This window comes from Varanus komodoensis, unplaced genomic scaffold, assembly GCF_004798865.1.
Source record: "Varanus komodoensis strain SLA01 unplaced genomic scaffold, ASM479886v1 scaffold5, whole genome shotgun sequence".
Lineage (NCBI taxonomy): Eukaryota > Metazoa > Chordata > Lepidosauria > Squamata > Varanidae > Varanus > Varanus komodoensis.
Window position 1 is genome coordinate 36,033,096 of NW_025336087.1, and position 20,420 is coordinate 36,053,515.

At 44.2% G+C, this 20,420-nt stretch overlaps 2 protein-coding genes across 5 annotated transcripts in view; one reads left to right on the forward strand and one right to left on the reverse strand.

Annotated features, from left to right (window-relative positions):
• GRAMD2B (GRAM domain containing 2B) overlaps positions 1–14,099 on the forward strand; it is a 66,284-nt gene extending 52,185 nt beyond the window's left edge. Inside the window, exons 18-20 of one of the 4 annotated variants that reach the window (XR_006416261.1) lie at positions 11,025–11,079; positions 11,559–11,679; positions 14,002–14,099. The gene's annotated coding sequence lies outside the window, so the exon portion shown is untranslated. The remainder of the gene's footprint in view (positions 1–11,024; positions 11,080–11,558; positions 11,680–14,001) is intronic. The other 3 variants (XR_006416262.1, XR_006416263.1, XR_006416265.1) reach the window with 3 other exon arrangements.
• ALDH7A1 (aldehyde dehydrogenase 7 family member A1) overlaps positions 6,337–20,420 on the reverse strand; it is a 28,188-nt gene continuing 14,104 nt past the window's right edge. Inside the window, exons 12-18 of the mRNA XM_044446055.1 lie at positions 18,069–18,153; positions 16,461–16,567; positions 15,001–15,117; positions 14,020–14,117; positions 13,787–13,860; positions 10,349–10,424; positions 6,337–6,766 (exon numbers count right to left, since the gene is read on the reverse strand). Of these exons, the coding sequence (XP_044301990.1) occupies positions 6,712–6,766; positions 10,349–10,424; positions 13,787–13,860; positions 14,020–14,117; positions 15,001–15,117; positions 16,461–16,567; positions 18,069–18,153 (612 nt within the window). The 3' untranslated portion in view covers positions 6,337–6,711. The remainder of the gene's footprint in view (positions 6,767–10,348; positions 10,425–13,786; positions 13,861–14,019; positions 14,118–15,000; positions 15,118–16,460; positions 16,568–18,068; positions 18,154–20,420) is intronic.

Below are 20,420 nucleotides of genomic sequence, written 5' to 3' on the forward strand. Positions count from 1 at the left end.
ATTATTCTATGGAAGTTTATTTGTGGATGTGAGCCGCCCCGAGCCTTCGGCGAATGGGGCGGCATAGAAGTCTCCTAAACAAACAAACAAACAAACAAACAAACAAACAAATAAATAAATAAATGTTGGAGCAATAATTCTAAAGGCCAGAGTTTCCTTTGTAGGACATACGTATTGGAGAGAACCTACAGGTGTCTTTTTTTGGATATACCTCATGTCTATATACAAGATCATCTCCAGGAGACCATCTCTCAATGTTTGCACTAAATGAAATGAGAAAAGGAGACTCCTATGGAAAGGGCCTGTTCCGTGATTGCATCCTGGTGTGGAATGACCTCCTCAGAGAGCATGGCAGGCTATCACCCACGCTGCAGGGTTTTCACCAGGTGAAGACCACGTATTTGTTCACAGGCACTTCAACCTTTTACTTTTTGTAGTTTCTAAATATGCTACTGTGTTTTTTATCTTTACACTTCCTAGGTTTTACATGAGTTTCATAGAAACATAGCAGCATAGAAACATAGAAACAGAGGGAGTCAGAACGGGCCTCCTGGACCATCTAGTTGGACCCCCGGTTCCACCCGGCTCTGCTCATGACATGCCTACCATGTGCATATCTAGCCTATCCTTGAACACCCTCACTGATGGGGCCTCAACCACCTCCCGTGGAAGCCCATTCCATACGCTCAGGGTCCTGTCAGGAAGCGCTTCCTGGCATTCAACTTGAACCCTGAGCCTTGCTCCATTGGAGCGTGTCCTGCCTTCCTCTGCAAGGGAGAACAGGTCTCTCCCCACCTCCATGTGACACCACCTCATGTGCCTATATGTTGCCAACAGATCTCCTCAGAGTCTTCTCTTCTCCAGGCTGAAAAGACCCAGTTCCCTCAGTCTCACCTCATACGGCTTTCCCTGCAATCCAGCCACCATTGTTGTCACCCTACACTGCACTGACTCTAACCTGGCTACATCCTTCCTGTAATATAGAGCCCAGAACTCAACACAATACAGGCGCACCACAGTCGTATAGAGTGGTAGTAATACCTCTCTCATATTGCACTTTCAAACTTTTAAATGTTTTACATCACATTTTAGCAAGTTGTGTTTATGGTTTTAACTTCTGGGAACTGTACAGAGAACTGTAGCTTTTCAATGGCATCAAAATTAAATATATGAATAAATGTTTGTCAATATGTGGATAGACGGGGTGGGTGGATAGAGATGTGATAACAAGCGTGGCCGGCCCTACGCCTTCCCTCCACACAGTTGTGGTCATGTAGAGAGTAAAGTCTGTAAAGGATTTCAGTGGGATGCAGGTAACAGACTGATGAACCACACTGGAAACAACCAGTGCCTTTTTTAAAAACATCACCATAGCTTTGTGCTTTTCAACACATATCCATGGATCATGAGCATGATTGCAAAAGGCCATGCAAGTCTGGTCAGTCTGATCATGTACTAGTTGCATGCAATTCTGCACACAGAGCTGTAATGCATGAAAGTGATGTCCTTGTGTAACACGGATATTTCTTAAATCACTCCTGCCTTCAAGTAAGGATCTTACGAGAAGGTTGGAAAGAGAGACCTGCAATTACCAACTGTGTTCCACCATTCACAGCATTAGAGTAGTTAGCAAGGAATTGAGCAAAGAAGCCCAACAGCTACTTGCAAAAGTCTTTGCAGCAACCTACAGTGTTACGACGTGTCTGTTCCACTGACCAAACTCTAAAGATGCCATGAGAGGGAGCACATTAATTTTCAGCCTTTATATTCTTGCAAGGTCATTCTTGTAGTAAAACAATACACTGCTAGCAAATGAATTATTGATCATCCATGTAATTTAACACTCAGGATTCACCGATGTTACACGTTCAATGGTAATTAAGTGTATGCAACAGCAGAAGCTACAAACAGCAGCTGTATTAAACTGTAAGCAGCTTTTTCGCCACACATTCCACAACAGCAGCTCTAGGACATATTTTACAACTACTCAAACAGTGTTCCTCTGGGAACAATAATCAAGTAGCAGCTACTGCAGTTTATAATCTACTCAATAGCCTTTGATAATTAAACTAGAAATTAAGGAACATCAACTTGTTTACAGTATCTCTAAACTTGCCTTTGTTTTATTAGCTTCTCATAAATACTGTGGTTCTAAAAAGCTTATCTGTTACATTGGAATCCATGCCAAGAACATTGGAGAACATTCAAGATCAGTCACATGTGCTCGTCTCGAAATGGTTCTTCCCATTGGAGAGGTTGTGAAAAATAAATAGTAAGCCCTAATTCACAAGCAATTATTTCTTAGGAACTTGGTAAAACCAATTGCTTAGCTAGAGCTTGGAGGGCAGACATATGCACAGAGTCGTCAGAATGAGTTAGATTTAAGCACACACAATTTGGAGTAAATTCCTTATCAGCTCTATTAAGTGTAATAGTTACTCTGCAAGATCAGATGCTCCTAGATGGAATTACTGTGAGTCTGTTTTAAATTGCCTATAGGCATAGCAGAAATTATGGCAACAGAGATTCACCTTTCCGCTGCACATTCAGGCACAGCTGAACCTGTTCCAGTGACAAGCACAGGGCCAATGACAGACAGTTTGCTTCCATGTGGTCTCAGGTACATGTCAGGTAGGCAAGGAATGTTTCTTCTTCCCCAGTATTTCAGATGATCACATGAGTCCCTGGTATGTTTGCATACACGAAGCAAACCCCTGCCCAAAGGCAGATGAAGTGGAGGCTTGTATAAACAAGAATGCCGTGTTCCCACATGTTCTGGTACTTCACAACTTGTGACCAGCAGGAACGGATTCTGCATATTCAGATGGAATTTGATTAGACAGAGAGAAGACCAGGAAGTGAAGGCGACTCTTTGCATTCTACACCAATTTGATATAGCAGAAAGCATTTTAAAAAGAGAGGGCTTTTTGTTTTATTACTTCCACCCTGGGCACGAGAACACAGGAGCCAGCAATCGGGCATAGTGGAGGCAGCTGCATTTGCCCATACCCAGAATGGAGGTGGGGTGGCCACAGTCTACAAAAGGGCTAGTTTGGTCACTGGAACTGAAATCCAGTCCTCTTCTTCCTGTACAGCATGGCTACGTACTGAAAGTAAGCCAGGCTTGATGGAAGGTATCACCCCTTTCCTCCTAAAAAGTACTCTTCAATGTATTATTTCAAAATATTCAGGAATAATAAACCTGGCTGTGTCAGTTGCATCTAGTTTCGCCATAGCAGAGTGTGATGTGTGTTCCTTTGTTCTGCATCCCCACTGCTTTTTCATTTTTCCTATCTTTCTCTCCACTTTTTTTAAGCCAAGAGTTTTGGTTGATCATTGCTTAGATGCCATTTTAGATTAGGACGCTCAAGGGCTGACCAGTCACCAAGGAAACTGGTGCCTTTGCCCACGATTGATCACTGGCTCTTTGGAGCAGTTTGGGGTGACCTGTAGTGAGGAATGCTGAAGGGTTTCATTTGGGTTGCATTTTTCAAAGTGATCTGGTCTGATGCGTGTTGTCTGGGTCAATGTGTAACTCTGGCCCATCTCCAGAGGTCAGTGTAGTTGGGCACCAGCCAGGGGTTCCAGGGCTCCTCAGCAGCACTTTTGCTCATGCCACTGTTCTGCCCCTCCTGGCAATGCTACTTTCTATTTCTGAGCCTCTCCCCAAGCAGGTGGACTTGGCAGGCCTCCATCCCAGCGCACACAGCCTCTTCCCCCTCCCACTCACTTCCTGCCCAGGGCAGGTGGGAACCTGGAACATTTCTCCATCTCCTACCCACCTTTGCCTAATAATTGACACAGCCACCCAACAGCAGGTTGGTCTTCATAGGGAAGGAAGCAAAGGGGATAGAGAGACCGAGAGGTCATTGCTCTGCCCTCGCTTTCCTGAGCTTGCACCATTGCAGCCCACCCAAGCTAAGAGGCCTCAGAGTGACTCCATGGGACAGCGTTCTCATCCAGCCAGGCTCAACTACTTCTGAGCCTGAGGAAGCATGTGTGGCTGTGCTGACACTGAGGACACATTCTTACGCAGCAGGAAACTGGTGGGAGAAAGGACAGACTGGGAGTTGAAGGAGAGTGCTGAAGGGGGACAGAAAGCAGAGCAATCATTCAGCTCCCAGCTCCCAGTGCACCCTTCCATCCTTTTGCTTCCTGCTTCTTTCTTTCTGCAACTCACACTCAGCAAGGTCCCTTCTTGACTGCTCTGGTATTCATTTTCCCCTTTCTTGTCCTTCCACACAAACCCCAGCCCCTTGGTAGCAAGAGCAGGCCCTGCTGCAACTCTTCAGAGAGTGCTAGGCACAGAACCCTTCACTGCTCCTGCAAAAGTGTTTGCAGCCACCAGATTTGGGGACAAGCGACTGGCAGAGAGAGGGAAAGGCAGGGAGAGCAAAGGCAGCTCAGATAGCATGGATGTACATCCAACCTTAAAAAATGGCAAAATGTGGAAAGTGCTGGGAGAACCCTTCAGCCTCCAAGAACACACAGCTGCTGACTTCAAAGTCACAATTCTTTGGCGAACTTCAAAAGTTAGCCAGAACTTCAGAAGTTAGCCAAGTACGCACTAGAGTTTTGCTGTAAATTTGATTCACTTGTTTAGGCCTTAAGGAAGGACTGGAGTCTCAAAGGTGGCTCTTGGTGCCCTCAAATGGGATTTGCATTGGATTTTACTGTGTGAGCAACCTTAAATGTTTGCTTCAGCTCTTGCCTAGAAGTGTTTTAAATACAAGGTAGTATTCAGAACTGAAGTATTGTGGTTGTGTAAGCTATTACACGCACTAGACCAGTGATACATGATGGTGCAATGGTTTCTCTGGAAAAGTCCTTTTTGCTAACCGTTGCCCTTGTGCTAGAGTTTGCTCATGCAGCACCTTTTCCATTTGAGAGCATTGTGTGGGATGCCACCCCAAATCCCTAGAAAAACACCAGTCATCTATGTCTGAAAGGACACCTTATTATATACCGTCAAGTGGCTTCTGACTTATGGTGACCCTGTGAAACTCAGCTCTCCAAAGTGACCTGTCCTTGGCAGCCTGCTCAACTCTTGTAAACTCAAGACTGTGGCTTGCTTTATGGAAGGAAGAAATCGATCTCATAGTCTTCCTCTTCTTCCTCTGCCTTCTACTTTCCCTGGCATTTATTGTCTTCTCAGTAAGCCTTGCCTGCTCATGATGTGTCCAAAGTACATAATCCTGTTTCATCATTTTTGATACCAAATGAAGTTCTGGATTGATTTGATCTAGGATCCACGTGTTTATCTGTTGGTCCAGGCTATTCACAAAACTCTCCTCCAGCAGGACACACATATCTCAGCCTCCCTCCAAACCCTAAACCAATCTCAGAACTACACCCATTTTCTGCTCTCATACCTTGCAAACACAAACCTTGGTACAGGGCACAGAATTCTGCACCACGTACAGCAAGAATTGACCTCAAACATCATCTTCTCCCTGCCCCACCCCCATATATCCCTGCAAGACTGATTTGAAAGCAGTGTTTGTGGAAATATCAGAAGAGGGTACCCATGTGAGCCTATAATCAGGTTTGTCAGTGCTCAGAGGACAAACCTCGAGTCCCAGGTACAGTTCTTCCCTTGGGAGGGATGCCTAACAGAGACTGCTTTAAAGCTGTAGTTAGCAGCTATCTCCTTTTTCCTCATTACTAAAAAGCAGGTGTAGGTGGCCCAATTTATGACAACCCTCTGTGCTAGAGTCCTGATCTAGGTGAGGACCCCTGCCCCAATTATAGTAAACACGAAAACAAGACATAGCTGTGGTTTTTAAATGTCTACTCTAGCTCTAATAGGCCTTCCTCATCACCCCACCCTGCAAAAAATACTTGAAGTATGGGGGGGGGGGTAAGCTTTTACTCAGTTGGATTTAAGAGTTTCCCTGAACTTAGCCACGCAGCTCTCATGAGCCTTAAAGATAGCTCTTTGAGGCCTCTTACAGTCTTGCCCAGCCCCGCACAAGCAGTGCTTTGATTCCAGCACCTGGATGAATAATAGCAAATATTTTGAGGGGCTGTCAAAAACGATGAAGAACCAAAGAGAGTTTTGTATAACAAGAACAAAGCAAAAACTGCACTGATCGTTCCAGCTGCCCTAAAGCGGAATTGTTGTCGTTTGTTTTTGTTTTTTAAGTGCACCGTGTGCACAGCACTGCTGCGTCTCCACGTTCTGTTTAAAGGCAAAGGAAGAAAGCTGCACCCCACCTCAAGCAATGCACCCCGATCATAGCAAATCCCACTTACTCCCAGGGAAGATGTGGCCAAACGGAAGGCACCATTATTTTTCAGCATACTGGCAGTGCAAACCAAGTAACCAGGTACAGATGAACCATAACAGAAAGCTTTTATTTCCTCATTGCAGTGGATTATGCACAAATTCTTTTTAATTGCATTTGACAGAAGTACAAAAGGCATTTCAGAATGCTGCAGGTCTGATTTCAAGTTTCAGACCGATTTGGAGAGTATAGCAAGAAAAACCTCTTCGTTGCCAGACTTTTTTTCACTTGATCTCTTTGAATGCAGCATCAGAGTCTGGATACATTATTGAAACGATTGCAGCATTCTGGAGGGGAGTATTCGGGCAGTTGCAAATAGCTTCAACGCTAGATCATTTCAGGTAGCCACCTCAGCAGGTACAAATCAACAGGTGCTTGACTCTTAAATGTCAAGCACAGCCAAGGCACTGCATTCACCAAGCTGTTATTGAAACTTGATTCCTTGAGCCAGAGGCAAATCCTTGCTGTAATTGATTGTGCTGAAAAATAAACAGAAAGGTTACATATGCAGGCAGTCCAGCATCCTGTTCCACAGTGGCCAGCCAAGTTTGAAAACGATCTCAAAGATAAGGTGAATACGGGTTCACCTGAAAGTAGTCTCCCCACACACTGCACTTGGAAATGCTGTAGACATACCGTTCCCAAGAAGGGAGTTTCTCCATTCCTGCCAAAGTATATCTCATATTAAACTCTCATTAAATGCCACAAAATAAATGTAACGAAGCCAAAGCACATCTCTGACAGAGGCTGGCAGGATGACAAGGACACAAAAGCATACCAGCAAAAATAAACAGGGGAAGCTTGGGTCTACCATGGAACTTGTAAGTGCACACAAGGAAGCGGTGCTTGAACAGTGCCCTCTGGTGTTCTGGCATCATACTGCAGGGTCAGTCATGCAAAAATAGCTCGCTCAGTCAGGGAACCGTACTATAATATTCCGGTCACGCAGACAAAGTGGAAAAAATTCCTGTCGTTCCAAAAAGAAGGCTTAATTTACAAAAAGTTTTAAAAAACTAATATAAAAGCTAGGACCAACCAAGACGATGCACACATGTGTTTAAAGTAGCTTGATTTCACTTTAAAAACAGCAGCTGTGAGGCAGGGAACACTGGTGACAAAGAAAGCTTAAGTCAAGCAGCAGCTGGGGGGATTTTGGGTGGAATCATGGTCTATGGGGGGAGTGTCAGCCCCTTTGCATGTCACAGTCCCAAACCTCAATAGCATTTCCTGCAGCTGTTATTTCTAAAGCTAAAAAGGCAGGTTAAATGGATATGCACACATGTAATGTATCATCTCATTTGATCCTTGTGCTTCAGTTTTGAACAACAGTTATGATTTACACATAATAACAAGCCATCCATTTAAAAACCCATGCTTGGTTAGGGATGCGTGGCCTGCAACACACCCTCCTCTTCTGGTTTAGTGCAGAATGCACAATCAGGTTGTGCAGCTTGGTGGTCTGAATCTGGCCTGTTTCAGTTGTTTAAGGGCTAAACAGCCCCATGGCTAACTCATGGGTCACAGTCTGACTAACTGCTAGGTTATTTAGCCCATAAACAAGGGCTTGCACAACTTTTGAAGGAACCAATTATGGGTTGTACAGACAAGCAGAAGTAGAGTGTGCAGTACACTAGCGTGCCCACATCCCCAACAAACCACATGTAAAACAGGCAACAGTTATTAAATCTAAATTATTACTGTATCTCACTTTTTGTAAAATGTTAATTGTTCATAATTGAGAAAATGGCTCTCTTCAAAAGCAAACAGTATTTGTTTTTGTAGCAGACCAACACTCTAGCCACTACCACTACACTACACTACACTAATTTCAGATAACCCTTTCCCACTCTTTCTCATATTGTCACCAGGTACACACAAAAACCTCTGCAATGCATTTCCAGCATTTACACTGATTTAGGGGGCAATCCTTTCAAAGTGAGAGTAAGCCCCCAAACTCCTAAGTGCATGGTCATCCAGTGCAGAGGAGGAGAACTGGCAGAAGCAACCTTAACCTCCCTGCACCTGCTGCTCTGCATTCATGCTAGATGGCTTTGTATGGCCACCAAGCAATGGTGTTCCAAAGAGAGAAAAAGCTGGCTGGAGAGGCCCAAGGACACTTCCTAGCCTGCCCTCTTCAGTCCCCATCCCTCTTCTCTCTGAAGTTGTTTTCCCAACTTTGGAAAGCAGCCAATGCAGTTATTTCCTCACAGGCTGCAAAGGAAAGGAGGAGGGAGCTAAAAGCACAAATTCCCAGGTCCAAGGTTAGAGTTCAGTCTTTGAACCTGGATAAAAGAATCTAAACAATCCGATGGCCCTTCAGGCAGTGGGCAGGTTCACATGTAATAAGAGCCATAGTGGAAACAGTGGCCCAGCTTGTTGTTACATGTGAACCCAGCAAGCACAGTGAAAACTGGTATGTTTGGTCTCCAAAAAAACCACAGAGAGAACCAACAGTTTGCTTTGTTTCCACACCTCACTATTGCTTGCTTTTCCATCTAAACCCAGAAATCAAGCTTCCACATGGTTTCCACTCCACCATAGAGTTCTGTGGAAAGAGCAGTTCTGGCTGCAAGAGACACTCCTGCCTGCACTCATCACTGCTTGCCTCTGCCTAGAAACTGCCGACTTGCAGACAAGAGCACCCTGAATGGCCTCTCTGTGCTCCCTTTGTTCCCTGCCCATGTGCTACCTTCAGATGTCAAGCTACAGCAGCAGAATCATCTCACCAGCAGCAGGGCATCGTGCCACACTGCTTCTCGCAGGAGCAATGGTGGGGGCAGCCAGGCCTGCCAATTCTGCTTGGTGGCTGCACTGTACTGGAGTGGTGCTTGGTTAGTGTGCTGCCTTTTTATGCACAGGGTCTCTGGTCTCCACTCAGAAAAGCTGCCCTGCATGCAAGGAGCAGATGGGCAGCTCATGGGACGTTGCCAACATGGTGAGCATCCCATGGTGCCCAGGTCTGCCACTCTGCCTCCCACCTGCACCTCCACTCCTGTCTTGTCCCCGACGGTTCTTGGGACTGTCAACAAGCCCTGCTGCCCCCCACAACGAACACTGTTCAAACAGCCAGTTGGAAAACTTTTCTGGGCAGATGCCCATATGTGCTGCCTCGGGAAATCGGCTTGACGGGAAGTGCTGCATGTCCCTGGCACGGATGCCCACACTGATGCCCGCTGTGTGCCTGGCTACAGGGGGAGGCAGCCCCTGGCAGCATGCCCTGGTCCTGCACACGGGGGGGGGGGCACGGTGGACACGTGGTCAGTGAGGGAGCAGGGAGAGGTGGGTGCTCATATACTGACAGAGCGAGGCAGCGCAGGGGGTGCTGCTTGAGTGCAACAGCAGTGCTCCGGCAAGTGAGCAGTTGCTTCACTGAGCAGCAGATACAGACACAAAACCGGGAGAAGGCAGCTGGCTGAGTCCATGCCCAGGGGAATGCGTGGGCCAATGAGGAAGAGACAGGGCAGTGCACACTGGGATTGATTCAATCTGCAGGGGTTGATGGGATATGTTCCACCATTATGAGGAAAGATGGAGAGGGGTGGAAACCACGCCGGCATGGAAACCACGTGCCTGTCTGAACCCAGGCCCCACGATTGCTTTACTTTACATGCGTAACTTTACATGTGCATACAGCTAGACTCCACGGGCCATAGTATAGCTCCTTAACTCTGTTTTTTGTATTTTATTCAATTTTAGAGATAAATTATTACTGGACCATAGGAGTTCTCTTTCAGACTGGCACCAATTAAATGCCTGGCTAAAATATTCCAGTTCTACCTCCAAATTTTCCCTATTTCTTTTTAATGAAAAAACACTCCATTAAGATTGCTTGTTGCACACTGTTCCCACTTCTTCAACATGTTTTCAATCCTTTCAAAACGGTGCAGCCTTCTCCAATTTTTTCCACTACAACGGCCAGCATGGCCCATGTTCTGGTATGATGACAGCTAGAGTGTAAAAGATCTGCAGGGCACCAGGCTGGGGAACCCCAGATCAACCAGTGGCTTTCCCCAGGGGCAGCTGAGAGACTGCCTGCATGTTCTAACCCTGCCAGAACTTACCAAGTGGATCGTCTCATATATTGCTTCCATGAGTCACTGCCAGATTCCCTTCCACCACCAGTGTGCTTATTGCCACCTTGAAGGGGGAAAAATAGAAGCTATGGGTCTAAATCCAGAGTGTTGCTATACATTTCTCAAAACAGTTTTACTATTGAGCAGAGTAGAACAATCAGATGTCTTCCTTCTTCTGAAGAACAAGCAATCCCAATTTTTCCTGAAATATGTAGATCATCTCAATTGCATAGCTATCATGACAGGAGGTACTGCATTTCAAAAACCGTAGCATTCTCAGTGCATTCTTCCACTCAAAGAGTGAGAAATTATACAAAGGTGGAATAGTTCAGGAGCAGGCAGTCTACATGTTTTTCATGAGCCAGGTTGTACAGACAAATAATAACACACAATGTAGCATCATGAGAATGACACACAACAAGTCTTCTGTGCTTTCCGTATCCACCCACCCACCAGCCCCATTCCGGGATGGCTATTAGGAAGCATGGAAAACTTTGCTTCCATTTTAGGGTGCTGTCTGAGTCTAAACTGTGATCAATTTTAACTACAGTTTGTTCAAACATGAACTGGCTAATTCTGCTACACAGAATGCTCACAGAAAATCATTTACTCATATGAAGACTCAAAAATATTACATTTGCATGCTGTCTTTCTTCTATGACAGGTCTCCAGGCTGCACTATGGAAAGGACGGCATATCTGGCTGGGCTTTCTCTCTAGGTAATCACAGCTACACATGGGGTGGGAGATGAGCTACATTTGAGAAATGCCTAGAGTTCGCTTTAGTCTCCACACCGCACCTGCAGTCCCTACCTTGGCTGCTGCAACACTCACACCAAGCAATGGCAGGGAGACAACCTGCATTTCCACCATGTGCTATAGCAGCCACTTGGTGGCCAGAGCAGTAAGCAAGAAGGGAACAGGCCTGTGCCTGGACACCGGTGGTGCACTGCATCTCCCCTCCTCAACCCCTGAGCAGACTTTGTGGAGATGCCTTGCAGATGACAGCTACACAAAGTGCCACCTGGATGCTTTGGGCAGTTAACATTAACACACCCAGAGCAACGTGTGTGGCAAGGAGTTTGGATGTGCTGGCCATGCAGTCCTGTAGCTTTTTAGCTTGGCCATGGCTTGATTCGATTGGAGAGCAAGCAGGAGGAAGGCCTGTGTACCCTGAAGTTGTCACATTCATTGCATAGGATCGGAAACCCCACCTGTTGTGTACTCCAGGACTGGATATGTGCCTGTATTCTACTGAGTGGGTATGAATCATGGTGAATTTTACAGCAACGTATTGTTCCATCTTGCCTAAAGGAGATGGTAAGACCTTGGTTGTTGTTGTTGTTGTTGTTGTAGTTTTAAAGAAGCCTCTCCCTGAAGCCTGCTATACCATCTATAGTTCATTCTTGGAAAAGGCACTGAAAGAGAAAGGCACTGGGGCTTCTCAGCTTCAGAGAATTCTGGAAGATGCCAATTATCCAGATCCATATAGAGCTAGCTTCAGATCTGGTGGATGACCTGTGCAGGAGGCTAGAAAGGGGAAATGTGTCCCTGTTGGCCTCACTGGACTGCTTGGTGCCTTTCCATACCATCAACCATGGTATCTCTCTGCAATGTCTGTTAGAGAAGGCTCTGATACACAGCAGCTCCAGTCCTTCTTGGAGGAACCATCTCAGCAAGGACCAATTCAAAAGGTTAGCCTTAGTCAGTAAAAAGGCAACTCAAGGAACAGGGATTCAACTAGGGCTGGATGGGGTGACATTCCCCTGAAAACTCAAGCTTGCAGTTTGAGTAAACTTTTGAACTTGGCCTTTACTCTGAACTCCCAGGTTTTGGCTGCGGACAGGGATCCCTCTGCACAGCTGAGGCTATTGGGCCAACTGCACCATTCCTAGAGATGTCTCTTCTGCTCACAGTTACACATGCCTTACTTGGTTACATCCCTTTTGGACAACACTAGCACACTATACACGCGTTTAGCACAGTAAACTTCAGCTGCTCCAGAAGGCTGCAGCCAGAGTGTTGACTGGGGCTGGTTATAAGAAACATGGTACTCCATTGTTAGAACAGCTTCACTAGCTCCTGGTCCATTTATAGACACAACTCAAAGTGCTGGATACACTATGAAGCCCTATACAACTTGGAACCAGGCTATCTAAAAATCCACCTTCTCCAATACAAACTTGCCCAGTTTTTAAGGTCTTCTGGAGAAGGCTTTTTTTCAGGACTCCTGCCTCCACAGGTACAATTGGTGGCAACACATAATTGGCCTTCTTGGTGGCTGTTTTGTGACTGTGGAATCCCTCCTTAAAGAAGCCTGGGTGTGACTCCTTCTGCTGCCCTTCTGCCTATAAAAACCACTTTACTGAAGCAGGCATCTGGAGTGTAAGTAGGCCTGTTGAGGTGGATGCTGTTGTCACTCTGTTCTGCTGTTTTTAGTTGTGTTTCTATGTATCTACTTAGCATTGTTTTAATCAGGTTTTACTACTGATTGCAAGCCACATTGAGTACCATTTTTAGTAGAAAGTTTGGGTACAAATCAAATAATAAAATATAACTCTCTATGACAAAGCTTTCATTTTGGGAGACCTTGCCCAGTTAACTTGTAAGTCCTTAGAGACATGGCATTAGGAGTGCACGTAAAAGCACCAGCAAGACCAACTTCCTTGGTAATGGAATGACAGAAAGTTGGGAAGAAATAGGGATAATCCAGATTCTAAATTTAGTTTTTCAAATTTTCTATTTAATGCACACCTAAACACATACTTGCCTTCATAAGTGTGAAGGCCTTACTTCAAGGAGGAGCCCGCTTCATTACCCAACTTGACCACCTGAGGATGTGAAAACTGAGGGTGTCAACCAGGGTTGTAATGATGATCCTCAGAATCCAGCCCTCTTCTCTTCATTGGACTCCCTCTCATGCTCAGCCTTGGCTTAGGAAGCAAGATGAGCTGAGAGAACATCCATGTACACTCAGAGAATGAAGGCTGCACAATCAGCAACTTTCCACAACAGCCACAGTAGGAAGGCTGCAGGCCACGTGTGAAGAGGGAGCTGCTTGTGCAACATTTGTGGAGGCTCAATTCCTGGTGGGCATCCATGTGAACTCTCAGCACATTCAGCACACAGTTGGACTCATGGCTACAAGAAAGCAAACTGGAGTGCACAGAGCCAAGCCAAGGGAATCCAACAAATTCCTACCCCCAAAAGGGATTCCTCACACATCCTTAGTGTCAACGATGTGCAACCAAATACACTTCTGCCTCTGGGCTTCTGTTTGTGAAATGATGTGGTCCCAGAAAATGTAGAAGCAGTTTGTCCTTGTGCTAAGAACATGACATCTGGGGGCTGGAAGTTTTACTGAAGCTTCGTACAACTCTAAATCTATAGAACTGACAATGACCATCAGTACAGAAAGTCAACATACCGAAAGCACCTCCAATTTCAGCCCCACTAGTTGGAATATTGACATTCACAATACCACAGTCTGATCCTTTGGGCCTGGGAAAAAAAGAAGGCATGGTTATTGACTTAGAAAATTGAAAAAAAAGGTCCCATAAGTTTCCAACATGAAGTTGAACATTGGGGGAAAAAAGTCATCTGACATGTGTTAAAGTAGATTTGTGCTTTTCTCCTCTACAGAAAATGGAAGCACCATACCCAAGCCACCGGAATATTCTGCCCAAATCCTTGGTAAAGACGCTGCTGGACAGGCCTTGCTTCACTTCATTGTTCCAGGCAAAGGCTTCTTCCTCTGACTATAAAGGAAAGGACACATAGCTGAGCCAGAGCTAACTGAATGGAGAGCTGAGTGTGCCAAGCAGAAGCAAACAGAAGCAACAAAGCAGGGGGCAGATAACTCATTTGAACAGATTGTGTATCAAGCAGACACAGCAATCTGCCACAAATGGAACTGAAGTTCATCTTGAAAAATTAGGCCAACATGGGGATGCTGTTGAAAATGGGTACATTATATTTTCCCAAAAGGTCCAAAATGCTGCATCCACCACCCAAGAGAGACCCAACACAGCACTAACGTCACTTCTGTCAGTATATGGGCATTGGCCTCATCTCAAGACTGGGTAGGTAGGTTAGCAAGTTGAAGGCACAGCAATATCTAAGCCATGTTATGCAAACACTAGAATAGGTTTTAAGTTGTCCTATCTACAGTTTCACTTATTTCATGCATAAAAATCTTCCACCTGTCAATAATCATTCGCGCATATAAAAGTTTTAAATACATTTAAATAAATACATTCCTAAAGAATCAAGAAAGCACAGCAAATGGACAGCCAGGATTAATGGCTTCACCCAGAAACAAAGCATATAGTTGCGGGTTCAATGGCTGGGCTTACAAGTAAGTTTGGCAAACATTTAAAAAGATACAAGCCCAGTGCTACTACTATCCTCCAACCAAAGTCTTTCAAAGCATTAAGTACTGATTCCAAGCAGTGAGTGACTCATGAAACAGCACTGGCTGCAATTCAGTGCCATCATTACTAGCCAATTTATCTTGGAATTATTCCCTCTTCCTTTTCTTCTGCCTCAACATTTAAAAATATAAAAACAGAGGCTCTAATAATCAATTAAGGTTTGGTTATTATGTTTTCCAGAATCTTACCAAAGAACTGGATCACTTACCTTAAACTTCAGCACATACAGAATAGGGGCAAAAGTCTCTGTCTGTACAATGGGTGCATTATGTGCAAGGCCAGTCACAATGGTTGGTTCAACATAGTTTCCAGGGCGATCTATAACCTTGAATCCAAAAGACACACAAACAATGGCATCTGTTTGTTTCAACAAGCCAGGCTACATCTACAAACATAAGAAGAGCTGTGCTAAATCAGACCAAAGGACTATCTAGCTCTGTCTGAACTGTGAGCCAATAGCACTGTGGGACCGATAGCCTCTATGGCCCTAGTTCCCTTAAAAGCCATCCAAGCTGGTTGCCAACAGAATGCGTTTCAGCAGCAAATGTCACACTTTAAGTATGCAAGGCATAATCCGCTGTGTCAATTCAGGAGGTAGTGCCCAGGCTTCATGACTTCTTAATATTCCCTTACGTTGCTGCATTTACAGGGTTTTAAACAGTGGCAGTGATAGAAAACTGCAACTCGAAACACAGTAGATGCTCACTAATCTAGACATAAATGTGTTTGTGTGAACTGGGCTGCCAGAAGGGCTGTCTTCATATACTCACAGTCTTAACCATGTGGGTTGCCTTCTTTGCAATAGGTGTTTAAGCCACATTCAGAATTCTCAGGTGATAACTCAGCTTTAAAATAAAATATGAGCCAGCTTTCCTCAATCTCATGCCCTGCAGATGCTTTGGACTAAAACTCCTATCAATACCAGGAAACATGGCCCATGCAGTCCAAAATATCTGGAGGGAGTCAGGGTGGGGGAGCTGAACATGGTTTAGTTTAATCTTAAAGAGAATCTCATTTCCTTTAACAAATCTCACTTTCACCCACAAGAATATTTAAAGTACTGCAATTATTTTTGCCTAGTCTTTAAATCATATACTGAAAAACTGTACTTTAAATAAACATGTTGGCAAAAGACTAACACAGGCATCAACTCAGCAGCTAAACAAAACTGTTTACATCATTTCTTAAAACTGCTGGTACTGTTCAGACCAGTTTTCATCTGCTCCATCCTTGTCTTCACTTGGGCCAGACCATTAGGCACTGCTGTGGAATTTTTTTGTTATCCAACTGGAAGATCAGCCACAAACCACCTTTCCCCCTTTCTAAATTTCCTGTTGGTCATTCCTATTGGCCTTCAAGTGTCAGTGGCTTTCTACAATCAAAGAAAGCCACTGTGCAGTCTGATTGTGAGAAGGGGTCGTATCTCAGAATGCAGATATTACTGTGGGCAACGGCAGTACTATGCTGACCAGGCAGAGTTTAGTATATGCCACACAAAATGCATGTTGGGACTGAAGAAGAGCCTGCAGTATAACAAAAGTAGTGGCTTCAAAGGCCACCTAGAAATAGCTGCTTGTCGTGCTAGGAAAAAGCACAATTTCTTGAAGCAATATGCTATTTTTTCCTCAAGACCACAGCTTGAATCCAGAAATACATGAGAACAGTCACCTTCCCACCATAGACCACAGAGCCACCTTGATTTTTGGCCAGTTCTACTGCATCAAGAAACATCTTCACCGCTTCCTTTGTGTGGAGAGGACCATATAGGGTGTTTGCTGCAAAGAAAAAAAGACATATTTGAGCGGCATCCAAAATAAGATTTATAAGGATGCCTTTTCACATAAGAAGAGCCCTGCTGGATCTGAGCAAAGACCTATCTAGTCCAGCATTCTGTTTCCACAGTGTCCCCGCCACCAACCCAAATTGTATTGATGGACACTAATCTCGATAGCTATACGGTTCCTACCCCTGCCTTTTCCACAGGCAACTGCTTAGTCTCTGTTTAAACAGAAGCCTGGACGAGATGGACCCTTTATTTTATTTAGCATGGCTCTTCTTAAGCCTGTGAAACCCCATAACACAAGAGCACCTCCTATTTGTGCTTCCCTGAAACTGGTATTAAGAGACACACTGCCCCCAAAAGGGCATATGTTGTCTTGAGAAGCCCACTATGTTTATACTTGGTTTCCATATACAAAGATTATGAAAAAAAGATATCAGTTCAGGATAGCTAACTCATGGATAAGCGTAGAGCTGCTTGAAAATATCTTCTCAGATCAGTATGTGGCTGTTCTTTCATGAACACAGAGGCAACTGTTTGATGAGGCCTGGAGAGGTGCTTTATGTAAAGGTGTTGTGGCCTTCGTAAGAGTACAATCTTAACAGGTTCTTGTTTGAGCAGACTGAGATGGGCACACTTTCCATCTAATCTGTTTCAGAACTCAAGGAATTAAAGAACGGTTATTTCAAGTCAAGCGAACACACCACCGTTTCCTGTTCCATCTAGTCTTACTAGCACCATTTCTCCAAACTTCCCTAGTCCCATTAGGATCGATCCAGTGAACATGTCAGGAATGGGACTGTCTCCATGTGCTCAGTCAATAAACTATATCTCTTCCATGTCTACTAATCCACTTGGAATAAAGTACAATTCCTCATTCCATTTATGTTATTGTCAGTCATAGCTTTTGAGAGAACAGGAATGTGGAACCTATGAGCCATGAGACACTAGTGGACTGCAATGCTGGTCAGCCCTAGCTAGCCTACCAAACGAAACTGCAGTCCACCCTCATCTGAGGGGCACATATTTGTGGAAGATAACCTGTCAACATTTTTAATATTCCTTAAATCTGACTGCATTTTGCAAAAGTCTGCCTGAAGCTCATTCCTTCCCAGAGGCACTTGGGAACAAGTCAACAGTTAAGTGCTCCACGAGCTACTTAACAGCTCCTGATAAACACCCATACAATGCAATTTAAATACATGTGCTTGTGTGCGGACACACACAGTCTCTTTGCAGGTACCCAGGAGGGAAAATACGCAGAAAGGGCCCTCCCCAGTGACCAATTCAAAGTGCTCCACAGTTCTCCTAACCTACCAAGTAAGCACTAAGAACAATTATGCTCCATTAAATTCTGTATTTCCTACACATATAAACATAAATACCATCTACGAACAATCCAAACATTAGATTATGATCAATGTATCACATCAAATTATACAAGAGACATTTGCTATTCTTCATGTGCACTTCCATGAGCAAAAGCTAAATCTTACCATCCCATGGGTCTCCAACGCGGACCTGCGCATACGCCTTAACCAGTTTTTCCACTACTTCATCATGGATGCTTTCATGTAAAAACTAAGCAGAAAAACATGAGTGTTCTTAAAAGTTAGCAGTCAGAGCGGTCCTCAGGCAAATATCAAGGTTCAATGGAGAACAATGAAGACGGAATCTCTCAAAGATTATTCAGATGTGTTTTAGATTTGGCTAAATTTCTTTTTTCTGGCTTTAGTGCTGGTAAACTAACAAGTGATGACAAGCTGCCTTTCTCCTCATATTTGTACTAAAGTTTTGTTTGTTTATTTATTTTATTCTCAACCAGATTGCACGTATTTGTGTTCTGTTTCCAAGAACTGGAAAATGTATCTTTCTACCTAGGATAAGACTGGCAGCTTTTTTTAAACAATCTGCAAGTAGGGAAATTTTAACAATTACCCAAAACATCGCAATACCATGAATACAAGGTTCTGGAAGAGGGATGGGTAACATGTGGTCTTCTAGATGTTCTAGCCTTCAGCTTTCATGAACTCTCCCCACTGACTAAGTTGCTAGCGATTATGAGTTGTAGGTTAAAACATCTGGAAGGTTACAAGTCACACATTCCTGCTCTAGAATCTAGTTTTAGTTCTTACAAGAAAAGCTTGTAAGATGCAGATTTTCACCAAAAAAAAAAAAAAAAAAATCACCGTATCAATCAACTACAACAAAAATGTTTTGGGATCCGAAAATGTTTTGGGATTTGGCAACATAAATCTCATTTTTCTTCTAGCAAATCAGCTATGTCACAAAGCTATATATTGTATGAAAAGACCCAGACTATACAGCTAAAACATGAGAGAAGTACTTTTCTGGTATATTTCTGGTCACTGCTCAGGTAAAACTTCCTGACTGGCCAGACGGCCATCCAAATGTGTTTTCATTGGAAAAATTAAACTGAATAACACAGCAGGGTGCAACAGTGGCCCTCCAGCTTTACTTTAAAAAAACCTGAATGGCTGGGCATCATTTTTTGCATTTTTTGTACAGTTTGTGACAGGACAGGTTGTGGTTCCCACTTACAGCATAGAGCTATTATATTGCCTGCCTATAAAGGGAGAAAAATGCTATTGCTAAATCAATCTTCTTTCTATAACTGGGAAAATTTATTTCAGCATGTATGTAAATATATTTTAGAATGGATGAACAAGTCATTTTTGGAAACTAACAAACTAGTTTTTGATCTAGCCATTCAGCTATAGTTAGTTTCTGTCTTATCTAGCATAAAACTATTCAAATCCAAAGGAATGAAAGCAGTAATCTCTTCGTGCAATCAAAGATTTAAAATCTGCTTTTGATTTAGTTCCAAGGAATCTATTCTAGGTAAGGCTGGAGGCACAGGCTGTTAGTAGCAGATTTCTTTGTTCATAAGAACTTCAAAAACACTAGTTTTGCCACTTAATAGAATGCACTTATAAAATGCTAAGAACGGAGAATGTCACTTTCATAATATGAAGGATAATTATGGAGTAGGCTCATAAAGTTTACATTTATGTTAATTATAATAGGTGGCCTGTTCAGGCACCACCACTTCCTTAGAATTTTCTGCACAAAAAGATGGAATCGAGAAGCAGGTTTTAGGTTCACACACATCCTTGCTCATTCTGCCCTCAGAAGACAGAGAATGCAAAACAGGAAACATGACAGAATGTCTGGGTTCTCATACACAACAGCCCATATCTGAACTCAGGTGACTTCTGGCAGGAGGCCTTTTAGGCAACAACCCCCCCCCCCCCCCGCTGCCCCAGTATCACACGGCTTGCACAGGGGATTGCTGAGTCCATGACTGCTTGCCGTGTCACCTGAGCCCAGAAGACCAAGGTAAACATGGGTCATCAAGCAAGGCGTTCAGCCACCAAAGCAAAAAGCCCTTGGAGCTCTTGCCAAGCTCACCCATGCTGCTGCCAGGGACAGCTGCTCCACCAATGTCCAAAGAGCACTTTGGAACCACCATCACTGGCTTGTTATCCTTTTTTGGGCAGCAGGAGGTGGCAGTAATGTGTGCAGTACATTAAGGCTGCAATCTTTTAAAGAGAAATACGATCCTTTGCAAGCGCACACTTATGGCTACTTGAAATGTGGCATCTTGCCTAGACGATGCCTTGGTAAGGTCTGCTGCCAAACTGCAGTAAGTAACTGCTACAGACACTGCCAATGAGAGGCTCCATATAGGTTAATTTGTTTTCATTTGAAAAGCTAAGCTGAGAAGGCACTTGAGCTCCCAAAGGATGGCCCTTACCAGTGGGAGCTTCCAGTTTGTAAGCACTGCCCAGACAGTTCTCAGTGCTCTCCACCTTTTCCACACTTCC